At 47.0% G+C, this 18,812-nt stretch overlaps 1 protein-coding gene across 1 annotated transcript in view; it reads left to right on the top strand.

The window, feature by feature from the left end:
- Positions 1-18,812, top strand: part of LOC128299593 (cadherin-89D) — a 31,671-nt gene that overhangs the window by 12,576 nt on the left and 283 nt on the right. Inside the window, exons 2-10 of the mRNA XM_053035597.1 lie at positions 11,627-11,943; positions 12,142-12,588; positions 12,673-12,926; positions 13,116-13,248; positions 13,314-17,087; positions 17,177-17,547; positions 17,618-17,686; positions 17,749-17,955; positions 18,495-18,785. Coding sequence (XP_052891557.1) covers positions 11,627-11,943; positions 12,142-12,588; positions 12,673-12,926; positions 13,116-13,248; positions 13,314-17,087; positions 17,177-17,547; positions 17,618-17,686; positions 17,749-17,955; positions 18,495-18,785 — 5,863 coding nt within the window. The remainder of the gene's footprint in view (positions 1-11,626; positions 11,944-12,141; positions 12,589-12,672; positions 12,927-13,115; positions 13,249-13,313; positions 17,088-17,176; positions 17,548-17,617; positions 17,687-17,748; positions 17,956-18,494; positions 18,786-18,812) is intronic.

Genomic DNA, 18,812 nt, shown 5'->3' with positions numbered 1-18,812 from the left:
TAATTAATTACAAATAAAACGAAAATCTCATATCAAAGATAATTCAGTCGGTGTATAAGACTCCGAAATTCGCTGGATAACGATTTGCAAAACGTCATTTGAATTATGAGTTCGATCTTTAAACGTATACGATTTTGCATGCAGCGGCGGATCAAACGGTAGGCGAAGTAGGCGGTCGCCTAGGGCCTCGCCGTGTTGGGGGCCCCAAAAAATTTGTGCCGATTGTGCGATTTTTGAAAATTTTACAACAAAGTTAATTTAGAGCAAAAAAAAATTAATTTACAAGGTTAAAATTGATCAAAAATATTTTCCTTGGTTATATAAAACATTTGTTTCTTTGTGATAAATTAAATGCAGAGAAGAATATCGACTTTGTGACTTTAAAGTATAAACGAAATTGCACCAGTACCAGGACACTAATTTTCCCGTTGGTCGAGAAAAATTTCTTCGAAAACTACCAGTTTTTGAATGTATAATACCAGGAGAGCATCCACGGAAGAGGTAGCACCTAGTACAGCAATTTTGGTCGAAAACTGCCGAAAAGTATGCAATTTTTAAACACTAACTTTCCCGTCGGTGGAGAAAAATTTCTTCGAAAACTACCAGTTTCCGAATTTAAAGTACCAGGAGAGCATCCAGGGAAGAGGTAGCACCTGGTACTACGCCGTAAGGTATGCAATGTTTATACACTAGGTATGCGCCGTCAGGTATGCAATGTTTATACACTAACCTTGCAACCAACTTGCAATGCAAGTTTGGTGCAAGCAAGAAACTTGCAGCAAGATGGCGCCCAACTTCGTACTTGCATGCAACAAACTTGCATGCAAGCTTGCATGCAAACTTGCATGCAAGTTCTTGCAAGCAAATTCTTGCATGCAAACTTGCATGCAAGTTTGCATGCAAGTTTGTATGCAAGTTTGCATGCAAGAACTTGCATGCAAGAACTTGCATGCAAGAACTTGCATACAAGTTTGCATGCAAGCTTGCATGCAAGTTTGTTGCATGCAAGTTTGTTGCATGCAAGTACGAAGTTGGGCGCCATCTTGCGCGCCATCTTGCTGCAAGTTTCTTGCTTGCACCAAACTTGCATTGCAAGTTGGTTGCAAGGTTAGTGTATAAACATTGCATACCTTACGGCGCAGTACCAGGAGCTACCTCTTCCGTGGATGCTCTCCTGGTACTATACATTCAGAAACTGGTAGTTTTCGAAGAAATTTTTCTCCACCGACGGGAAAGTTAGTGTTTAAACATTGCATACCTTTCGGCGGTTTTCGAGCAAAATTGCTGTACTAGGTGCTACCTCTTCTGTGGATGCTCTCCTGGTATCGGCAATCTGAAAACAGCTGGTTTTGTATGGAATTTCGTACCAGCTAATGGCGATCCAAGTAGTGGCGTTATGGTTCTCCTTAGCGCATACAAACGTTTATATATAGAGACTAGCTTACTAGGCCCGTTTACAGGGCTACGCAACAGAACTCTGAGATGTACGCAAGGGAGCTTTCTTTCCGAGACTTTGCTGGTGTTGTTACATCATGTTTGAAGTACATCTCCCAAACACCGATAATGCCGTAGCAAAATTATGGGCCCCCCTTGAAAAATTCCGCCCTGGGCCTCCAAGGGGATTGATCCTCCACTGTTTGCATGCTTTTTCAGCAACTGTTATATTTCAGAAACCTTAAACCTTGAGACTATGCAATAAAGCTTACTGAAACATAAACTTAAACGTTAGAATTTCAGGAACATGCGGACTAAATATTAATAATACTTAATAATACGTAGTTTTGTTACACATTACTGCGGTGTGCTACGTTAATGGTATATAATTTGTATTCACAGTTAAAGCATGTAGTTAACAAAAAACTTAAACTAAATACAGCTTTTCCGCTTAACACCATTCTTGAAAGCTTCACCTCCGAAGCGCGTAATCGAATTCAAATCGATCGTTCAGATGAAATGAGTTAATCAGCTGCTCCAAGAGCGATCAACACAATCGGACTAAGCCTACGCAATACGGTGCTGGGCGTAAAGAATACGCGTTGCACACATAAAAACAAAACTGCTCAGCTAACAAATCCGCCTCAACCAGCAACCAATCTAGCTCGGGAGGAAAACAGATAGGAAGTAATGTAATAGCCACCATAGATCGAGCTCGACCGATATCGAACGAGCACAAAACGAACGGTACCGTTTCGATTGCAGTCAGATTGGAGAAGGCCAGGAAGATTGTCTTATAATTTTCAGGGCACGCGGAAGATGCAACGCGTGGTACAAAACTGCTCGCTTGCAGGCACATTCGCAGCGATTATGGACCGAGCATGATGTCCCGTTTCATCTCGTCGATGATCGCTTGTAATTCACCCGCGGCCGTCGAAGGTTCGGTGAAATTGGTGATAGATGCTTAATCTTTTGTCACGAATTGTTGTGCACTGCATTCCAGACGGATTACTCCGCTGTGCCCAATTGATGGGAATCACAACCTCATAAACATCCAACCTGTTCATTGACTTTGCAGGTTCTTTGTTAATCCGTGACTCGAACGTACAATGAAGCTTGGATTGTGCAGCAGGAAAATAAAACAAACATACTCACCCAACGTAATGCGTTGGTCATCCCCGCATAGGCCGATTAAGCTCATCGTGTTTAATCGTACGATTAATGTTCTCGCTTGTCATCGTGGCGTGAAATGTTGCTCGCCCACCCGCAATCCCAAGTGCATTCCGAATGGGTCAACATACCGAAAGGCCTTGGCAGTGGTTAAACCCTTTATCCGCGTTGCCTTCCCTTTGTTGTGGTCGGCATTTGTTTTACTCGACCGTTTTTCGCCTTTCCGAAACACTAAACATGTCACCGAAACACGTACCAGATATTGTCGTACTGCTGCTGACAAGCCGGCACTTAACAATTTTCAACCTCAACACTCCAATTCTCTTGGCCGGGTGAAAAGAACAAGGAAATGTGTAGGGGAAAAAATATTTGTTATTCCCTCGGGCGTCGTTGCGAATGGGACTGTTTGCATTGCCGTCCAGCATTACGGGCACGATGGAGACGCTTCCCAACGCCCAACGCCGCGTGCAATACGAAACGAATAGTTAAAAAGGTAAAGAAAAAACACAGCAAACATCACACCAACGACCCGTCCGGGTGACCCGAGCCACTTAAGCGCTAATGTTTGCCCATCAAAACAAACCGGGATACCTTTAATTCGTGGCCACTTCAGCAGCCGAATCGTAAATCATGCCCGGAGACGGAGACAAAGTGAACTGAGACAGAGTACCTACAGCATCAATCGCAAGCGAGGGAGGGCGAGTGAGCTCTGGGAAGGATGGATGGGAAGGTCGGTAGCGTTTTAATGACCCCCCTCCGTTCCACCCCGGGGGAGTGTCCTTTAATTGAACATGCTGGTGACGTTTCATGGGAAGTGAATTCATACTTGAGCGACAGTTTCGGGCCAAGATGTGTATAATAACATCAATTTCGTTCATGCACATTCGGTCGTTGGTCGAATTGCCAATTTGGTCAGTGGGAAGAGAATTGTTTGCTCCATTTATCTTCAATATTGATTCAAATGGGTTTGTACTTGATCGATGATCGATAACAAATGGGATGGGTAGACTAGAAAATAAAAGGATGGATATAGACAACAAGTCTATTAATTTAATTCGTGAAGATCGTTAAATGACTCACAACCTCGACGTTACCAAGGAAATGAAACATTGAATCACCTTAAGAATACAGAAACCCTAAAGAACTCGATAACTTCTTGACAAAAGATACTGCGATGTGGCAATTGACCGCATGAGTTAGAATAGCATAGTCAAATCCTGGAATACTCGGAGTCGCCTTTCACAAGACTAAATCCGTTCCGGGACGATCTCTCACTCTCAGGATCGACTATAAAATCCTTTTCTATTTTAGTGATCTGATAGCAATACTGAACTGAACTGATATACTTAACGATATTTCTTGGAGATTAGGAGATTATATTTGACTATGAATCTTCATACATACACATGACTTTGGATTTTCCAACAATAAGTCCATTAGCTCAAGCAAAGCTACAAATGGAAGCCCCAAACCTCCTCAGGTTTATGGTGTCTGAAGAATAATTTACTCATGTATACAAAATAGCATCTCAACTCTCCCAGTGTGTGGCTTCCCACTGAGACTAATTTTCCAAGATCACTTACCCTTTTTGTTTATTTAACCAAAAGCGAAGAAGCGTAACATCCGTCACTACCTCACCAAGCTCATCCCGTCCCTATTTCCCATTCCCAGCGTACTTCATTAGCACCGCATGATTAAAATTTACAACGAGTCGAGTGTAAACCACACAATTGACACCGTAACAGTCGGGAAACCGGGCCGGGATGTGAAAGAGAAACCTAATCAACAATATTTTGACACTCACGGCCTCCGTCTCGTTAACCCACGCACGCAACTTCAATTATGCGCATGCAGCGGCGGCACCCACTCGCAACGAACTCCAAACGGGGGGAACGGTTGTTTTCCTTTTTACTCCCTGGCCATGGCAGCGCGGCGTCAAACAAACAATGACCTTCCCCCCCCCTCCCCCGCCATCCACCGCTTGGGGTGAAGGAAAACTTCCACTTTCCCTGTTTTCCAGACCGATTTGAAAAAAGTGTCCCTTGCGGGTGAAAAGTACCGTGCCCGGGGGTTGGTAACGAGCGCCTTGCGAGAACTCGATCATCTACCGGAGGTTTTCTTTTGGCAAATGGGGTTGCGTTTTATTTTTGAGTTATTTGTCTGACGGAAAGTTTAGTCAGCTGTGTGTTGCGTCGCTGTATTGTTTCTTCTGGTGGCTTTCCCGTCGGTACATGGGGGGGGGGGGGGGTTCGCTTTATTTTCTTCCACCATCGCTTTGCCCGGTTTGGGTTGGGTAAATATTTTTCTTTCCTTCCTCTCGATGCCCACCCTCGCTGGAGACTGCATGGAGGGAGAGTCTCGGTGAACTTGAGTGGGTCTAAGCTACTGACCGAAAACTCGGGAACGCGGGAATAACATCCCAATTCCGCTCGTTTGCTATCGTTTTGTTCAAACTGCTGTTCTGTTGCTGTAATCCATCGTTTAGGCTGGAAGGGAAAGAACGCCATCGCGGTGAGGGAGGTTTATTAATAGAGCGTAGTGAGCACGGCAATAATATCTTCTGCACGCTTGGTCTTCCCGAAAAAATAACACCCTCCCTTCTAGAGGGTTTCATTCATTTTCTGCTAATTCCTGTGTTAGATTATGCTTCTTTTATAGATTTCTTTTCCGTGCTCTTTTTCATTTGTGTGGCTAGCGGTTTTTTTGGCATTTAATCTTAATTCGAAGTGTACACACCGTGGCTTTCAGACACTACGCACGATCTCGTAGAGAAAAATGGGCTGGAAAGTGTTATTCTTTCTTGATACGACCACTGTACGATCTCTCTATACAGTTGTTTTGCTTTTTGATCTCAGCATGCCGGTTTTTGCCCATTTAGTGAAGCACAGTGTAACAGTGGACAAATTTACATATTTGCTAAACGAAGAGCTTGCTTTATGTAAGCACCATTGTACGCATTGTTTCAACGATAGGGTCCGATTTGCATAACCATAAGCATTACTCTGTACTTCTTCAAATCGTTACCTAACCAGTTGAGATAAATTGGATGGCTAAAGACTGTTTCCACAAATAAATAGAACCCCAATTCGCACCCTACCCGCGCTAAAGCCCTCCCAAATGTGGCGATCAAGGTTAAATGTTGGGATGAAAGTTACCCCCAAATGTACATCCCAAAAATTATGCACGGCATCTTTGTACCGAATTTTCCAATGCAACCTTTTTGTGAAAGCTGCAAACCTTCTGCGAGTCCGAATCGAGCGCATGTTGTATGCTCCCTGCTTCAAGTACATGCGGTTCCTTGGCGTGATTAAATTTGATTATTTCCAACCTTACGCATACAGCACCGGCAGCATTGTTTTACACCGAAAATAAAGAAAAAAAACGCTACCACAACTGGGTCACACCATCGCGTACAGTGCAGTGCGTGTGCGTTTGTACTTTTTTGTGTTTACCACCCATCGGAGCAACCACGAAAAGAAAAACAAAAAAAAAAGAAAACTCTTCCCAGTGGAAAATGCACCCAATTCGACGGAGCTCCGGGAGAGAAATTAACCAACAAAAGGAAAAACTGTGCGTTAAACGCCACTGGTACATTATTGTTCGGGAGAGTTGGTTTTAGTCCATTTTTTTTTTGTTTCGCTGAAGAATTTTGATTGATTACCCCGACCGGTGCCGTAAGTGGGCCGCTTTAGGGCTGTGCGGTGACGCGTGGACTATTAAAGTCGTTGATCGATCGGGAAGCATCCAGCATCCAGCATCCAGCCGGGAGCGAAGGAAGCACCATAGCTTACCAAGGTAACGCAATCATATCGTTCAGGGCGGAAGGAAGTGTGAACGGACTAATGGGCGATCCATTAATTGCCACCTGTTGCGGCGCTCACTGGGCGCGATGCAGGTCAACAATCTAGATTAGTGGGCAGACGGCAAACCGTGGGCATGTTTGGATGTTTCCAATTTGACAATGTACCGCCACGAAACGTTAAGGAGGGTCTGTTTTGTACAATGTATGTTGTTAGACCCTAATGTTGCTTTGGTCAATTGGCTCAATTTTGCATTACGATTATGACAAAGTAATTACTGGTGATAATATTCTAAGGCTTTCGTACAACATTTTTTGCATTAGAAATGCTTACTCTCTTCGAAAGAGATATTTTGAACGTGGAACCACAATCCTAATTCCATATTGTACACTGTAATTCATTTCTTAACATTCCTTTTATCAGGTTCTACCGATAATTATAATAGTTCAAACATCGTCTTGGGTTGTTAGGTTTAAATATTTATTAGCTAAATTAAATCCTACGGTATGAGGTCTATGATGCACCAGGTTATCAGATCAATATTTGATGAGTTTACATAGTGTTCCAAGTAAACATGACACATTTTATTGCGAAGTTATTCTCATCTTCCCAATATTCCCTTGGAAGAAAAGTAAGAGTAATTCGGTAATTTATTTATTCTTTAATATTCTTTAATTCTTAATTAATTCTTTTATTTTTTAATTATTATCGAACAATCTAACTACATTTTGAAGACATTCGTAATGTATAGAATTATTTTATCGTATTATTATGTTTCAAAGTGGCATAATAATCATAAAGCATGAATCATGTAACACAACAACCTCAATAGAGCTAGACCTATCATGTTTACCTTTCTTTAGTATTTTTTCGTACGACTATGCACTAGATGGGTTAAACTGGCAGGGGAAACAGTGTGTCTTGATTTAGGATTCTTGCTTTCCTTTAAGGATCAGCTCGACCACCCCATGGCTAGCAGTAGTAGAGTGCTTGGACTGGTCATCAATATGACCATCATGGCGATGTTTTCGAGCCGGGGAATTCAGCAGCTAATTTCGTGAACTGTGCTTCCTTTGTCACTTTTAATTCCGTCCCATAGAATGCTTTAAATTGCGTTCATGTTTTTAATTGCGTCTATCTGTTTCCTGTAAAACTGTAATTGTAACACGATATTAAGAGGGCTTCTCTGTCCATCGACTGAATAAAAAACATTAAACAAACAGTTATCTGAGGCTAAATAGTCAATCTTGCGTCAATATCATTTGAGGAAAATCGCAGCAGGTCTTATTGCAAGGTACAGGGGATTGGTTCGGATGGGATTTTGGACCCGCCCTATCGTGTCTTCGCCTATCTTCGCCGCTACACGTTCGATTATCATCTGCTAAGGTCCTTTTATGATGAACAAAAAACACAACGAAATGAACCAATGCTTTGAACTGCTTCACTTCAAAATTAAGTTAATCATATTTTCTTTATGCGAAAAAGGTTCTCAGATGATAAACCACAAATATTAACACGAAAGCATCACCTATAATGCCAGTCCAAGTTTTCCCCGCTATAAGCTACACGCCAGTACCTTACAGTATAAATCAAACCCATCTGGAATAGCTAATTTACTACAGGACGATCATCCACTAATCACATCGAAAGTGAAGCCAATAGAGACAGGCTTCCGTTTTCAGTGCCTTCTGTTTGTCTCGCACACAATTTGCGCCCCCGTTCTACAAGGGCCAATTCTCACTCGCAATAGCATATCCTAGCTTCTGTGTGTGTGTCACGAACCTAAGGCCTGATAACCCATAGCCATCGGGCACATAAGCTCGAGCAGGCAAAAAGCCTTTCCCTTTCACAACAACGCCAAAGTGCACACACACACGCAGCACCCCGACTGTTGGGAAAATCGCGTTTAAGAGAAAACTTCCATCCAAACGGTTTGGCCCCATCCCCCCCCCCCCCCCCCCCCCCCTCCCCCTTTGTCGAACCATCCCGGGCACATTTCTGTTTGTGATTTAGTTTGACGTCGCGGAAAACCATCGTCAGCGTTTTCCCGCAGAAGCGTCAGCTTCGCTTCATTATCGCTGACAGCAGTGGGAGCCCAAAAACCACGCGTAAAACCTCACCACCACCAGTGGAAGCATCAAGAGCAAGTCAACCTCCCGCTCTTTCTCTTCGCTCCCTCCACAACCCAACCGAACCGAACCAACTTCACACAATAATTCATAAATATTCATAATTTTCCATCGAGAAGATTTTCCTTTCATTTTCGCCGAGTTTGTCTCCCGCGGGGAGTGACGCAAAATATCACCACAGCGAAGGGAAAACAAAAAAGGTTTTGCCACTTCCCTCTCGTACCAGTATTAGGGTGGGAGTGGGGGGTGGGAGGAGAGGTCACAGTGAAACAGGGTGAGAACAATAAAAATCCGTTCCACCATTGGCAGTGAGCGAGAGTTTTCTTTTCAGCCTACCGCCCGCTGAGTTCGGTCCACTTTACTCCCTACCCGAAAAGGCGCTTTCCGCATCATACAGCAGTTTTTCACTTTCAAAGCCTCCCGGCTCACTGTTGGGCTGTTCTGCATTCTGGTGGTGCACCGGGTTTTAGTGTTTTCTTCACATTCCTCGCATGATCCGGCAAATGGTGCACAGCAAAACAAAAAAAAAAGCTCATTCCTGTCGGATTCACATGTGGCTTTGCGTTTGAGTTCCCCGGGGGCTGCGCCTAACCAACCAGACCCTAATGAATTGCTTGCAGCGATGGAAATCACCTGCGCCCGTGTGAAATACCCGGCACGGCATCATCCCCATCCCCAGCCATGAGAACGCATATGTAGCGATATGCTGTTTCTGTACCGTTTTCATGCTCGATGGGTTGGAAAATGTTGGCCAGGCGCGTGTAGAGCGGGCAGACAGCAATAACAGCGCGTACCAGCGACACACCACTGGTACTAATGGGGTTTTAGACCTTCTCGGAAGAGACCGCGAACTAGCGGATCAGTTCATCGTCATGCGACAAATGATGACAGCGTCCTGACATCGTCGCACATGCTGCTCCGTTGACTTTTAATATTTTGTCGTGCCCACCACCGTTTGCGCACAAAGCCGATCTCATTAGAGGAGTGCGAGCCCGATTTTCCCAGCACGCGTCGCAATTGAACATTGTTTGCTAATGTGACCGAAGACAAAGTCCCCCGTACGCTGGGAGCTTCACTTTCATGTGCTAATTCGGATCGATGGTTGGAACGCAACTGGATTCACTTTCTTGCTAATTTGCATAATATTTCAAACCCGTTCCGGGAAACGGTGTCGAGCGCAGACATACGCTATGATGAGGAATTGGAATTGCTGGGATTCCATAATCCACCGCTAGGTGTCTAGGGCGACGATAGCACGGAAATAGAAATCGAGAAATAGGTCCAGATTTTGTCGACTCAACTTGTTACTGGCAAACGATTCAAAGCCATCCAAGACCGACGAAGCTAATGAATTAATAGGAAAGCGATGAGATGCCTATAGTGATGAAGTTTCTGGGATGGCAGCCAAACGAGTTTGACGAGCAAAGAATCTATGAAAAGCCGCTAGGAAATTTGAGGCTCTGCCTAAGATACACCCTTTCCGAAGCATAAACTCGCGCGTTTCTCCGAACGCGCTCCCCGGGGGCGATGAGTGTGTTCTGTCAGAAAGATAATCAGATTAATGGATCATTCTGTAGAAATGAAGTTCCACTCCGGGGCGGCCGGTAACCAGCATCACCAGATTTCTCAACCAGCACTCCAACCCCCCTGCGGGGTGTGCCTCGGGTAGAAAGTGAGTTTGTGTTGTTCACTGTGGTAGATTTGCCGTCCCGATCGCCCCGGCCAATTGAATCTGAAGCTAAAGCGAATACTGCCCCCCTCTTTTGCCGGCAGTTTGGGTGGGGCGTTGTTACTACCCGTTACTGCCCTAATCAGCCGCTAATCGTAATGAACGAAAAAGGCGTCGGGCCAGGTTGCCGGGCCGGAAACACACGGGCTGCAAAATGACACGAGCACGAGCACCTGCACCCGTTTTTCGGTTGGATTAATTTATCGTCTCGTTGGAAAGCCCTGCTCCACTGATGGAGGCGTACACCACTCGCAGACTCCACCATTGTTCGGTGGTGTAGTGAGGTTTGCTTTATTTCTACCTTTCCGTACCATCGTTATGTTGCTCCCAGCGAACAGGAATGGCTGGGTTTGGTCGGCCGTTTTGTGTGCAACAATTGTTTGACTTAGAAAGTGGCGATGGTGGCGATGGAGCGATAGTTTATTCTTCTAACCGTGAGTGTTGCGCATTGTTTCACTTTTGATGTCATTTTTTTACTCCACACTGCACAGCGTGGTTGGTTTTATGAGCGGACAAAACTCTAACCACATCGCTCGTTAAGTTGCGATCGCGACAATGTCACTGCATCGATGGCAGGCGCCCATAAATGCCCATTTGCTGGAGCAGGTTCCCCAGTCAGCGCCACACCGGAGAGGGGAAGCAAAAAAAAAGCTATTTAGTTCTTTGAAAAACTGTTCAATAATGCTAATGACAACCAAAACGAATAAAAATATCGAACCATTTCGATGTTGCTTTTGTGCTTCGTAGTTTATCACTCCACTCAACACCGGTCACTCGGTTGGTTCGGTCGCGAACCTGATGTCGAAGTTGATGAATGGTTTCGACTTAATTAATATTAATTTATGCCACACGGTAACGAAACAAACATGTGTGAGAACGAACAACCAGATCGAGAAACATTCCACTTGTATTGAGGCATCGATTTGTCGGTTTCTGAACCATTCCGGAGACCATTCCGAGCAAACAGGTTGAGGAATGAGCCATGGTGCTATATAAATCGTATACAGCTCGATCGGGACAAATCTCTTGATTAGGCAACGAAAGCGGACTACCGAAAACCCTGGGCAGCGGCTTCGATCAGCTTCAAATTGTCGAATCATTTCGGCGGGAAGCAGAGCTACATCAACTAGCACGCCAATTAAATTAACATATTTCACCCTCCCGTACGGGCCCTTTCACATCGTCGCGGTGTTGCCCGTTAAACCACAACGTGGACCCGGCAAGAACCGGTTAATCTACACTTCTTTTCACTGGGGAGTGAATTGTAGTTGTTAGACGAATTCTGAAACGCTAAAACATACTGCGAGCAAAGCATAATAATTGATTTGAGCGCGCTGTACTGATGGTTCATGTTCTGCTTACAGCTTGCAAACTGTACTCCAAAAGCAATCTACGCACCAAATCCGACGGTGTACAGTTCCTGCGGTTGAAGGAAGACTTTCCCGTTGGGGGCGAGATCGTCTCGCTGTATGCGTATCCACGCAATTCCATCCTGATACCACGCACGGAGAACTCGAGCGATTACGAGTACTTTAAGCTGAAGGAAATCAACAGCACGGTCGTAAGCGTCATCCTCAACCGCAGCCTGGACGGTCTAGTCGATTCGGATGATCCGCAGAGTATCCTCAAGTTTAGCGTGTTTTGCAGTGGAACATCGGCGACCAACGCCAAACAGGACAATGTAAGGATCGTTACAGGCACACCTCGTCCAGGACCGCTAATCCCTCTTTCCCTAACCACGTATTACTTTTGATTCTCTCCCATTCTATTGGACGCTGGTCGCGATCGGCGATGACACGCAACGCAAACCACTCGACCGGAACGGCGAACAAACGCGACGCACACACACACACAAACACACACACACCAACGGCAGCAGTCATCATTTTTTACAATTACTGTTTACATTGAAGATATTAACGATAATGATCCCGAATTTATCAATCTACCGTACGTGGTAACGCTCGACGAATCAACGCCAATTGAGACGGTGGTGTTTAATAGAATTAAGGCAATTGATCGTGATAAGCCAAACACGCCGAATTCCGACCTCGAGTACGCGCTAGCGGCAAAGCACATGAAGAGCGGCGACTTTCCGTTTCGCCTGGAAGGTTCCCAGCGGCCATCGTTGGTGCTGCAGCGCCCGCTCGACTACGATGCCGGCTGGCGCTCGATGAGCGTGCAGATCGTGGCGAGCGATCGGGGCAATCCGGCCCGCACCGCCAACGCCACCATCCGGGTGAACCTGCGCGATGTGGACGATCTGCCACCGATCTTTACCCGTGCCCAGTACCGGACACGCATCAAGGAGTCCTTTCCGCTGACGGTAAGCGGCGTCAACCGACGTACGGGCGCAAACGAGGACGGAATCGGTTAAATCGTTTGTTTCCCACCCGTGTTTACTTCGCAGGGCAAACCGATACACATACCGCTGTACATTGAGCCACCGATCATGGCGTTCGATCAGGACTCGTTGAACGAAACGCTCGTTTACGGCATAGTGGCCGGTAACGAGCGTCAACTGTTTTGGATATCGCCGGAAACGGGCGTGCTGTTCCTGCAGAAAGAGATCGACCTGGACAGCGAAAGCCTGCCGGACAATACGTTCACGCTGCAGATCGAGGCACAGCAGATCAACGACCCGACCAAGAGTGCTTTTGCGCGGTAAGTAGCGGGGCGATGGGAGGCTGGGGCGTGATTTCCCTTTCGTTGGTAACAATAGGCAAGGAAACTATCATGACCCTATGGATCATACATCATACCACCGGATCGTCGTGGAAAGGGTGAGAAAAGTTTCTAATTCCTTATCTTGTTTCCCATTGCAAACATTTTGGGCTGGTGGGTCGACGACAGTCTGGAGGTCGAGGTGATCGACTTGAATGATAATGTGCCCGAGTTTGAGGTCGATCTGTACAACATCTCGATCATCGAGAACCTGCCGAAAGGTTTCAGTATACTGCAGGTGAATGCCATCGATCGAGATCAGGTACGCTGAGTGGAGTTGAAGATTTGAGACACACCCTATTAACCAAAGAAGTATTGATCTTGCAGGGTGAGAATGCTGAGTTCTACTACTATCTCATGGACGAGGAACCGAAGGGCGCCTTCATGATCGACCACGGTTCGGGATGGATTGTGGTGCGGGATGAAACCTTCCTCGATAAGGAGCAGCGCAGTTCGCTGAAAATGAATGTCCACGCGGTGGAGAGGATTGAGCAGTACGATCACAGCCGAAACTATGGCAAGGTACAGGTGGAGATCACACTGCTCGACACGAACGACAATACGCCGGAGTTCGAGCAGGGCACACTGTACGAGTTCAAGTCCCACTGTAATGCTACGATCGGATCGAAGGTGGGCCGCATCAGAGCACTCGATCCGGACGACCTGGGCAACGGGAAGGTACAGTACAACATCAAAAACGTCCGTCCGAACCTTGCCATTCCGTTTCAGCTCGATCCGGACACGGGAGACATCCGCGTGGCGGAACAGCTTACGTATGGCAAAATTGCATTCTTCGTTGAAGCACGAGATCAGCCCCAGAACCCGTCGGAGTCTCGCTTCAACGTAGCGCTGGTCACGATCGATATCGTCTGTCAGTCAATTGAAGATATCGAGTTTATCGGGGCACCCTATGAATTTTGGGTTGGAGCCGATGCTGCCATCGGATCGTCCGTCGGGCAAATTAGAACCACCTTCGATATGGTTTCCGACGAGGAGATATTTTTCGACCTGTTGCACTCCTACCCGGAAGGTGTACCGTTTGCGATCGAGGAGCGTTCCGGCATTGTGACGGTGATCGAATCGATGGAAAAATTCGATCGGCGGTGCTATGAGTTTGAAACGGTTGTATCCTACCTGCCCGATTCCGCTGGCAAGAATGTGGAGCAGCTAACGCCCGAAGCGTACAACAGTCTGGAGAAGATTATCGTGACAAACGTCACGATACACGTTATAAAGCATAACTTCATGCTGCTGCGAGGCACCAACGCCACACCGATCGAGTTTCGTGTAAAGGAGAACAAACCAAACACCATGATCGGGCAGCTCAAGTTCCAAGACTTCCAGGAGCAATGCGATGCGGACGAGAAGGGACCACCGCCATTGATCTCGGTACGGGGCGACAAGAATCGGGGCGATCGGCAAGTGTTTCAGCTGAACGCAGGAAAAAATCGAACACGTTACGCACGCCGCTTTACACGTGACGTGTCAGGTCAGCCGAATTTAATACGTTTGTACCCGCTAGTGACGTTCGATGCCGTATTTAGCTCAGCGGGAAATGGCACAAGAAAGGCGAGAAATTCGCGTAATCCTACTAGCGGTGTACAGTATTCCCTGGTCAACAGCTACGATGTAGCGGATACAGTTCGACTCACCAACGATGGTAAACTAATGACGATCAAGGGTCTAGATCGGGAGAAGCAGGACGTCATACGAGTGACGATTATAGCCGAGTATTTTTACAAACAACGCACCTTTGCCGGTATCTACCAGGTGCTCATAGTGGTCGAGGACGAAAACGACAACCCACCGACGTTCAATCAGCCGTTTTTCCTGGGTGTGATAGCGGAGAACTCTCCGATTGGGACAGAGATTGTGCTGAACAACCCGATCATCATCTCCGACATGGATGCGGCCGGGCCAAACAGTGAGTACGAATTGCTGCTGTCCGGCGAGTCGAACTCTTTCGTTGCTCAGTTCTCCAATTCCACACTGTCGAACTACAACAAAACGGTGGCACACATTTTCCGTAATCTTCAGATAGCTAACATAGATCCAGGCGATTCAAGAGTTCGCACTGACTATCGCCCGAACAAGCAGCTGGAGTACGGAAACTCTAGCACACCACACTACAACATTCTTTTTATGGGCCCGAATAAGCTGGACCGTGAGGAAATAGAAAGTCTTACACTGAAAATGATGGCCACCGACCGGGACAACCTGATGTCGGAGGTGGAGCTGAAGATTCTCATACTGGACGTCAATGATTGTGCGCCGGTGTTTGAACGAATTGCCATCTTTCGTAAAAGTCGCTGCGAAATGATCGAAAACACGAGCGATCTAGAGCTGATGTACTTGGACGAGATCGAGACGGAGGTGTTGCCTGAGTTTCTGGACGCGGGCCTCATGGAGATGAGTAGTCGCGTTTCGTACGGGGTAGAAAGCTTGTTCGAGATGGTCCAGTCGGCACCATACGTGGGCATGCCTAGACTTTATGACAGCCAATCGGTGATGGCTAACCGAACTGCCGACCGAGAACAGCTAACGATGCGTCGCAAGCTGTACAAACAGAAAGTTCGTCAGCGAGGACGTAATACCCGGGCTGTTGCGAAGAAATCGCAGCTAAAGTTTGCGCTGCCCGAAAACGTCGAGGTGGGTAAGGTGATCTTCAAGCTCACGGCTAATGATGACGATTTCGAGAAGAATTCAAAAGTGTTCTACGAAGTCGTTGGCCAAACGGAACTCAACAGTGGTGAGCGGGTAAGCTACTTCAAAATCGACCGCAACAATGGAGAACTGCGAGTAGCGAACCGTTTACTGCCGGAGAGCGATGTGAAGCTAAACATTACGGCCAAGGATGTGGGCGGACTGTCCGATATGCTACAGGTGCAGTTCCGGGTGTACGACGTCAACGATAATGCGCCCGTGTTTGAGAAGCAGTGGTACACATTCAACGTTGACGAAGGATCGTACCCAATCACGGGCAAAAAGATCGGCCAGGTGCGTGCTAACGATGAGGACACTGGCATGAACGGGAATGTCACGTACATGCTGATTACTGAAGGCGACCAGAAGATTCCGTTCTCGATCGCACTGCTGGACGGCACGATACGCGTCAGTGGAGAGATCGATCGCGAAATGGTGGCTTCCTATCGATTTCGGGTGCTTGCTTCGGACAACAACTTCGATCTTAAGCTGTCAGCCATGGTGGACGTCGAGGTGATCGTGATGGATCGCAATGATAACAGTCCCGAGTTCACGGCGTACGACGACCTAAGAAGTGACCGTAACAACATTAAACGATTGCCAGTGTACGTAGCGTATCTGGACGTGAACGCAAAGGTGGGCACATTCGTCAAGCAGGTGATGGCGCGTGATAGTGACTTCCGGGAGAATGGCAATGGACTGGTGATCTATTCGCTCACCGGCCAGAGTGACGTGCTGCAGTTCAGCATCGATCCAAAAGATGGCGTAGTGACGACGGCTTCAAAGTTTGCACCGGGCGAAACAAATGGTAAAATATACGAGCACCTGAACGTGACGGTGGTGGCTTCAGACTTTGGTACACCACCGCGTTCCAGTATGGCCCTTCTGATCGTAAATCTGCAGGGCGATGCGCGTCAGCAGCAACCGGTTGAAGATAAACCGCCACTGTTTCCTTACAAATACTACGAGATCGAGCTGCGCGAGAATGATCCTGCACCGCGCATTGTGCTGAATGTAACGCTTTCGAAGCGTTACGCCAACGATCCATTCCGATGGGAGATCGTGGGCGATACGTTTGACGATCAGTTTCGCATCGACGAACGGAACGGTTCGCTGTGGTTGTTGCGGCCACTCGATCGGGAGGAGCGTGACTCGTACGAGGTTCGTATCCGTGTGCAGAGGGTAAAGCGCGAGACGCGCAACATTCCCAGCGTGCTGTACGCGTTGGACAATCCGGTCAAGCGGAAAAGCAATCGACTGTACGATAACGAGGTGGAGATCATGATCAAGGTGGTAGATGTGAACGATAACGCACCCGTGTTCCGTGACAACTACGGTCCTATCATATCGGTCGTGCCAGACACAGCCAACTATGGATATGCAGTCATGAAAGTGGAGGTACGGTACATGAATCCAGATTGGTTTTTGCGAATGGTTGGATGACTGGTGGCGGATTTACTGATCTTTATGACTTTATTTCTTCTTAGGCCACTGATGACGATGCTGGAAGCAATGGTGAAGTACGCTACTCGCTTCTCAACGAACCGGCACGCCTGTTTGCAATTGATTCACTCACCGGGCAAATTCGATTGCTAAACTCACTGGCAACGTTCAAGGAGAAGGTGTTTGGGTTCGACGTAAAGGCAACGGACCGCGAGGGAGCTGACGATGGCAAGTCGACGATAGCAAACGTGTTCGTGTACGTACTGCACGCACATCAGGAGGTGTGTTTGATCTTGGCCGGTCTGCCTGTGGACATTGAAAAGCAACTGACCATGATCTCGTCAAGTTTGAGCACTGCCACCGGTTACGACATTCGGATACGGGCGCTCGAAACCAACACCAAAGTGGACGATGCGTAAGACACTTGGGAGTTTTTAGGAGTCCTTTTCATGTTTTAACCATTTTCTGCGTTTCACTATTTGCAGGACGAATCTTTACCTTTATGCCATCGATCGGAAGACCAACGGACTTGTAGAAATGACCGAACTTCAAAGGTAGTGCAAACAGTTGTAAGGCTCCAATTGTCCAGTCTACTGATCATTCTTCAATATTGTAGGTCACTCTCCCGGTTAGACATGTCCAATCTGAAACCGAACCTACCCATCATCGAACTAACCGAACTGGCGGTCAATTCGATCGAGCCGCACTCTTTCGATGCGGCCGGCATGAAAGGTATCGAGCTGGCAACGGTCGTAATAGGTGGATTGATATTTGCCGGCGGAACTGCGACAGCTCTCTGCATCGCATGTGCGCGTTACAGACGGTTAGTATCGGTAGTCTGAGTGTCTCCATTATCATCTCATCGCCATTGCACCTCCATTCATTTTGCACTTCTCGACCATTTTCGCTTATCACACCATTTCATCAACAGATATACAAGATATTGAAAAGATCTGCATCTCCATCAGCACATATACACACACACGCCATATCGTCTACTTTTATTTGGTGCAAGAACACTAACACACCTTGTAAACGGGATTATCGTGCGAATAATCCTCATTATTCATAATTGTAACATGTGATATGGTAGGTCCGCTGGGATTTGGTTCATACACACGAAAGATGTTACTGTCCCGTACTGTTTGCTCACAGACTGTACTAATCTCTCACCAGCCAAGGTGTCCAAATCAAATGTCCATTTGCTTGTTTTGTAAATACTGCACGCTTGTTTTTAACTTTCGCGATGATAATAATACCGGTATGAGCAGGTCGCAACTAATCTTTCCCCCACTCGTTTCCCTCTCCACCCGTTTGCCCTTTCCGTTGCTTTCGATCCCGCCGTTCCTCGGCGTAAAACAGCCTTATACCTCTACCGAACGGTGTCGGAGCCGGTGGTGGAGCGGGCGGAGGAGGCAGCAGCAATACGTCCGCAGAGGACGTGCGTGTGCGCAGCACGGTGTCGCGGATTGGGCTCGGCAGCAATAACAACACCACCGGCAGTACGCGACCCATTACCGGTGCGGACATACAGCCGGTAATCAATCGATCCGACCTGAAGAGCTCTATCTTCCATCCGAACTTCCATCGACAGTTCGTGACCAACATCAGCACCGAAGCGGTCCCAGAGCACAGCAACGAGGGAAACAATAGGTAAGACCGAGGGCCAACGGGTTACGA

Source organism: Anopheles moucheti, chromosome 2 (genome assembly GCF_943734755.1).
Source record: "Anopheles moucheti chromosome 2, idAnoMoucSN_F20_07, whole genome shotgun sequence".
NCBI lineage: Eukaryota > Metazoa > Arthropoda > Insecta > Diptera > Culicidae > Anopheles > Anopheles moucheti.
This window is presented reverse-complemented; position numbering and strand designations above follow the sequence as displayed.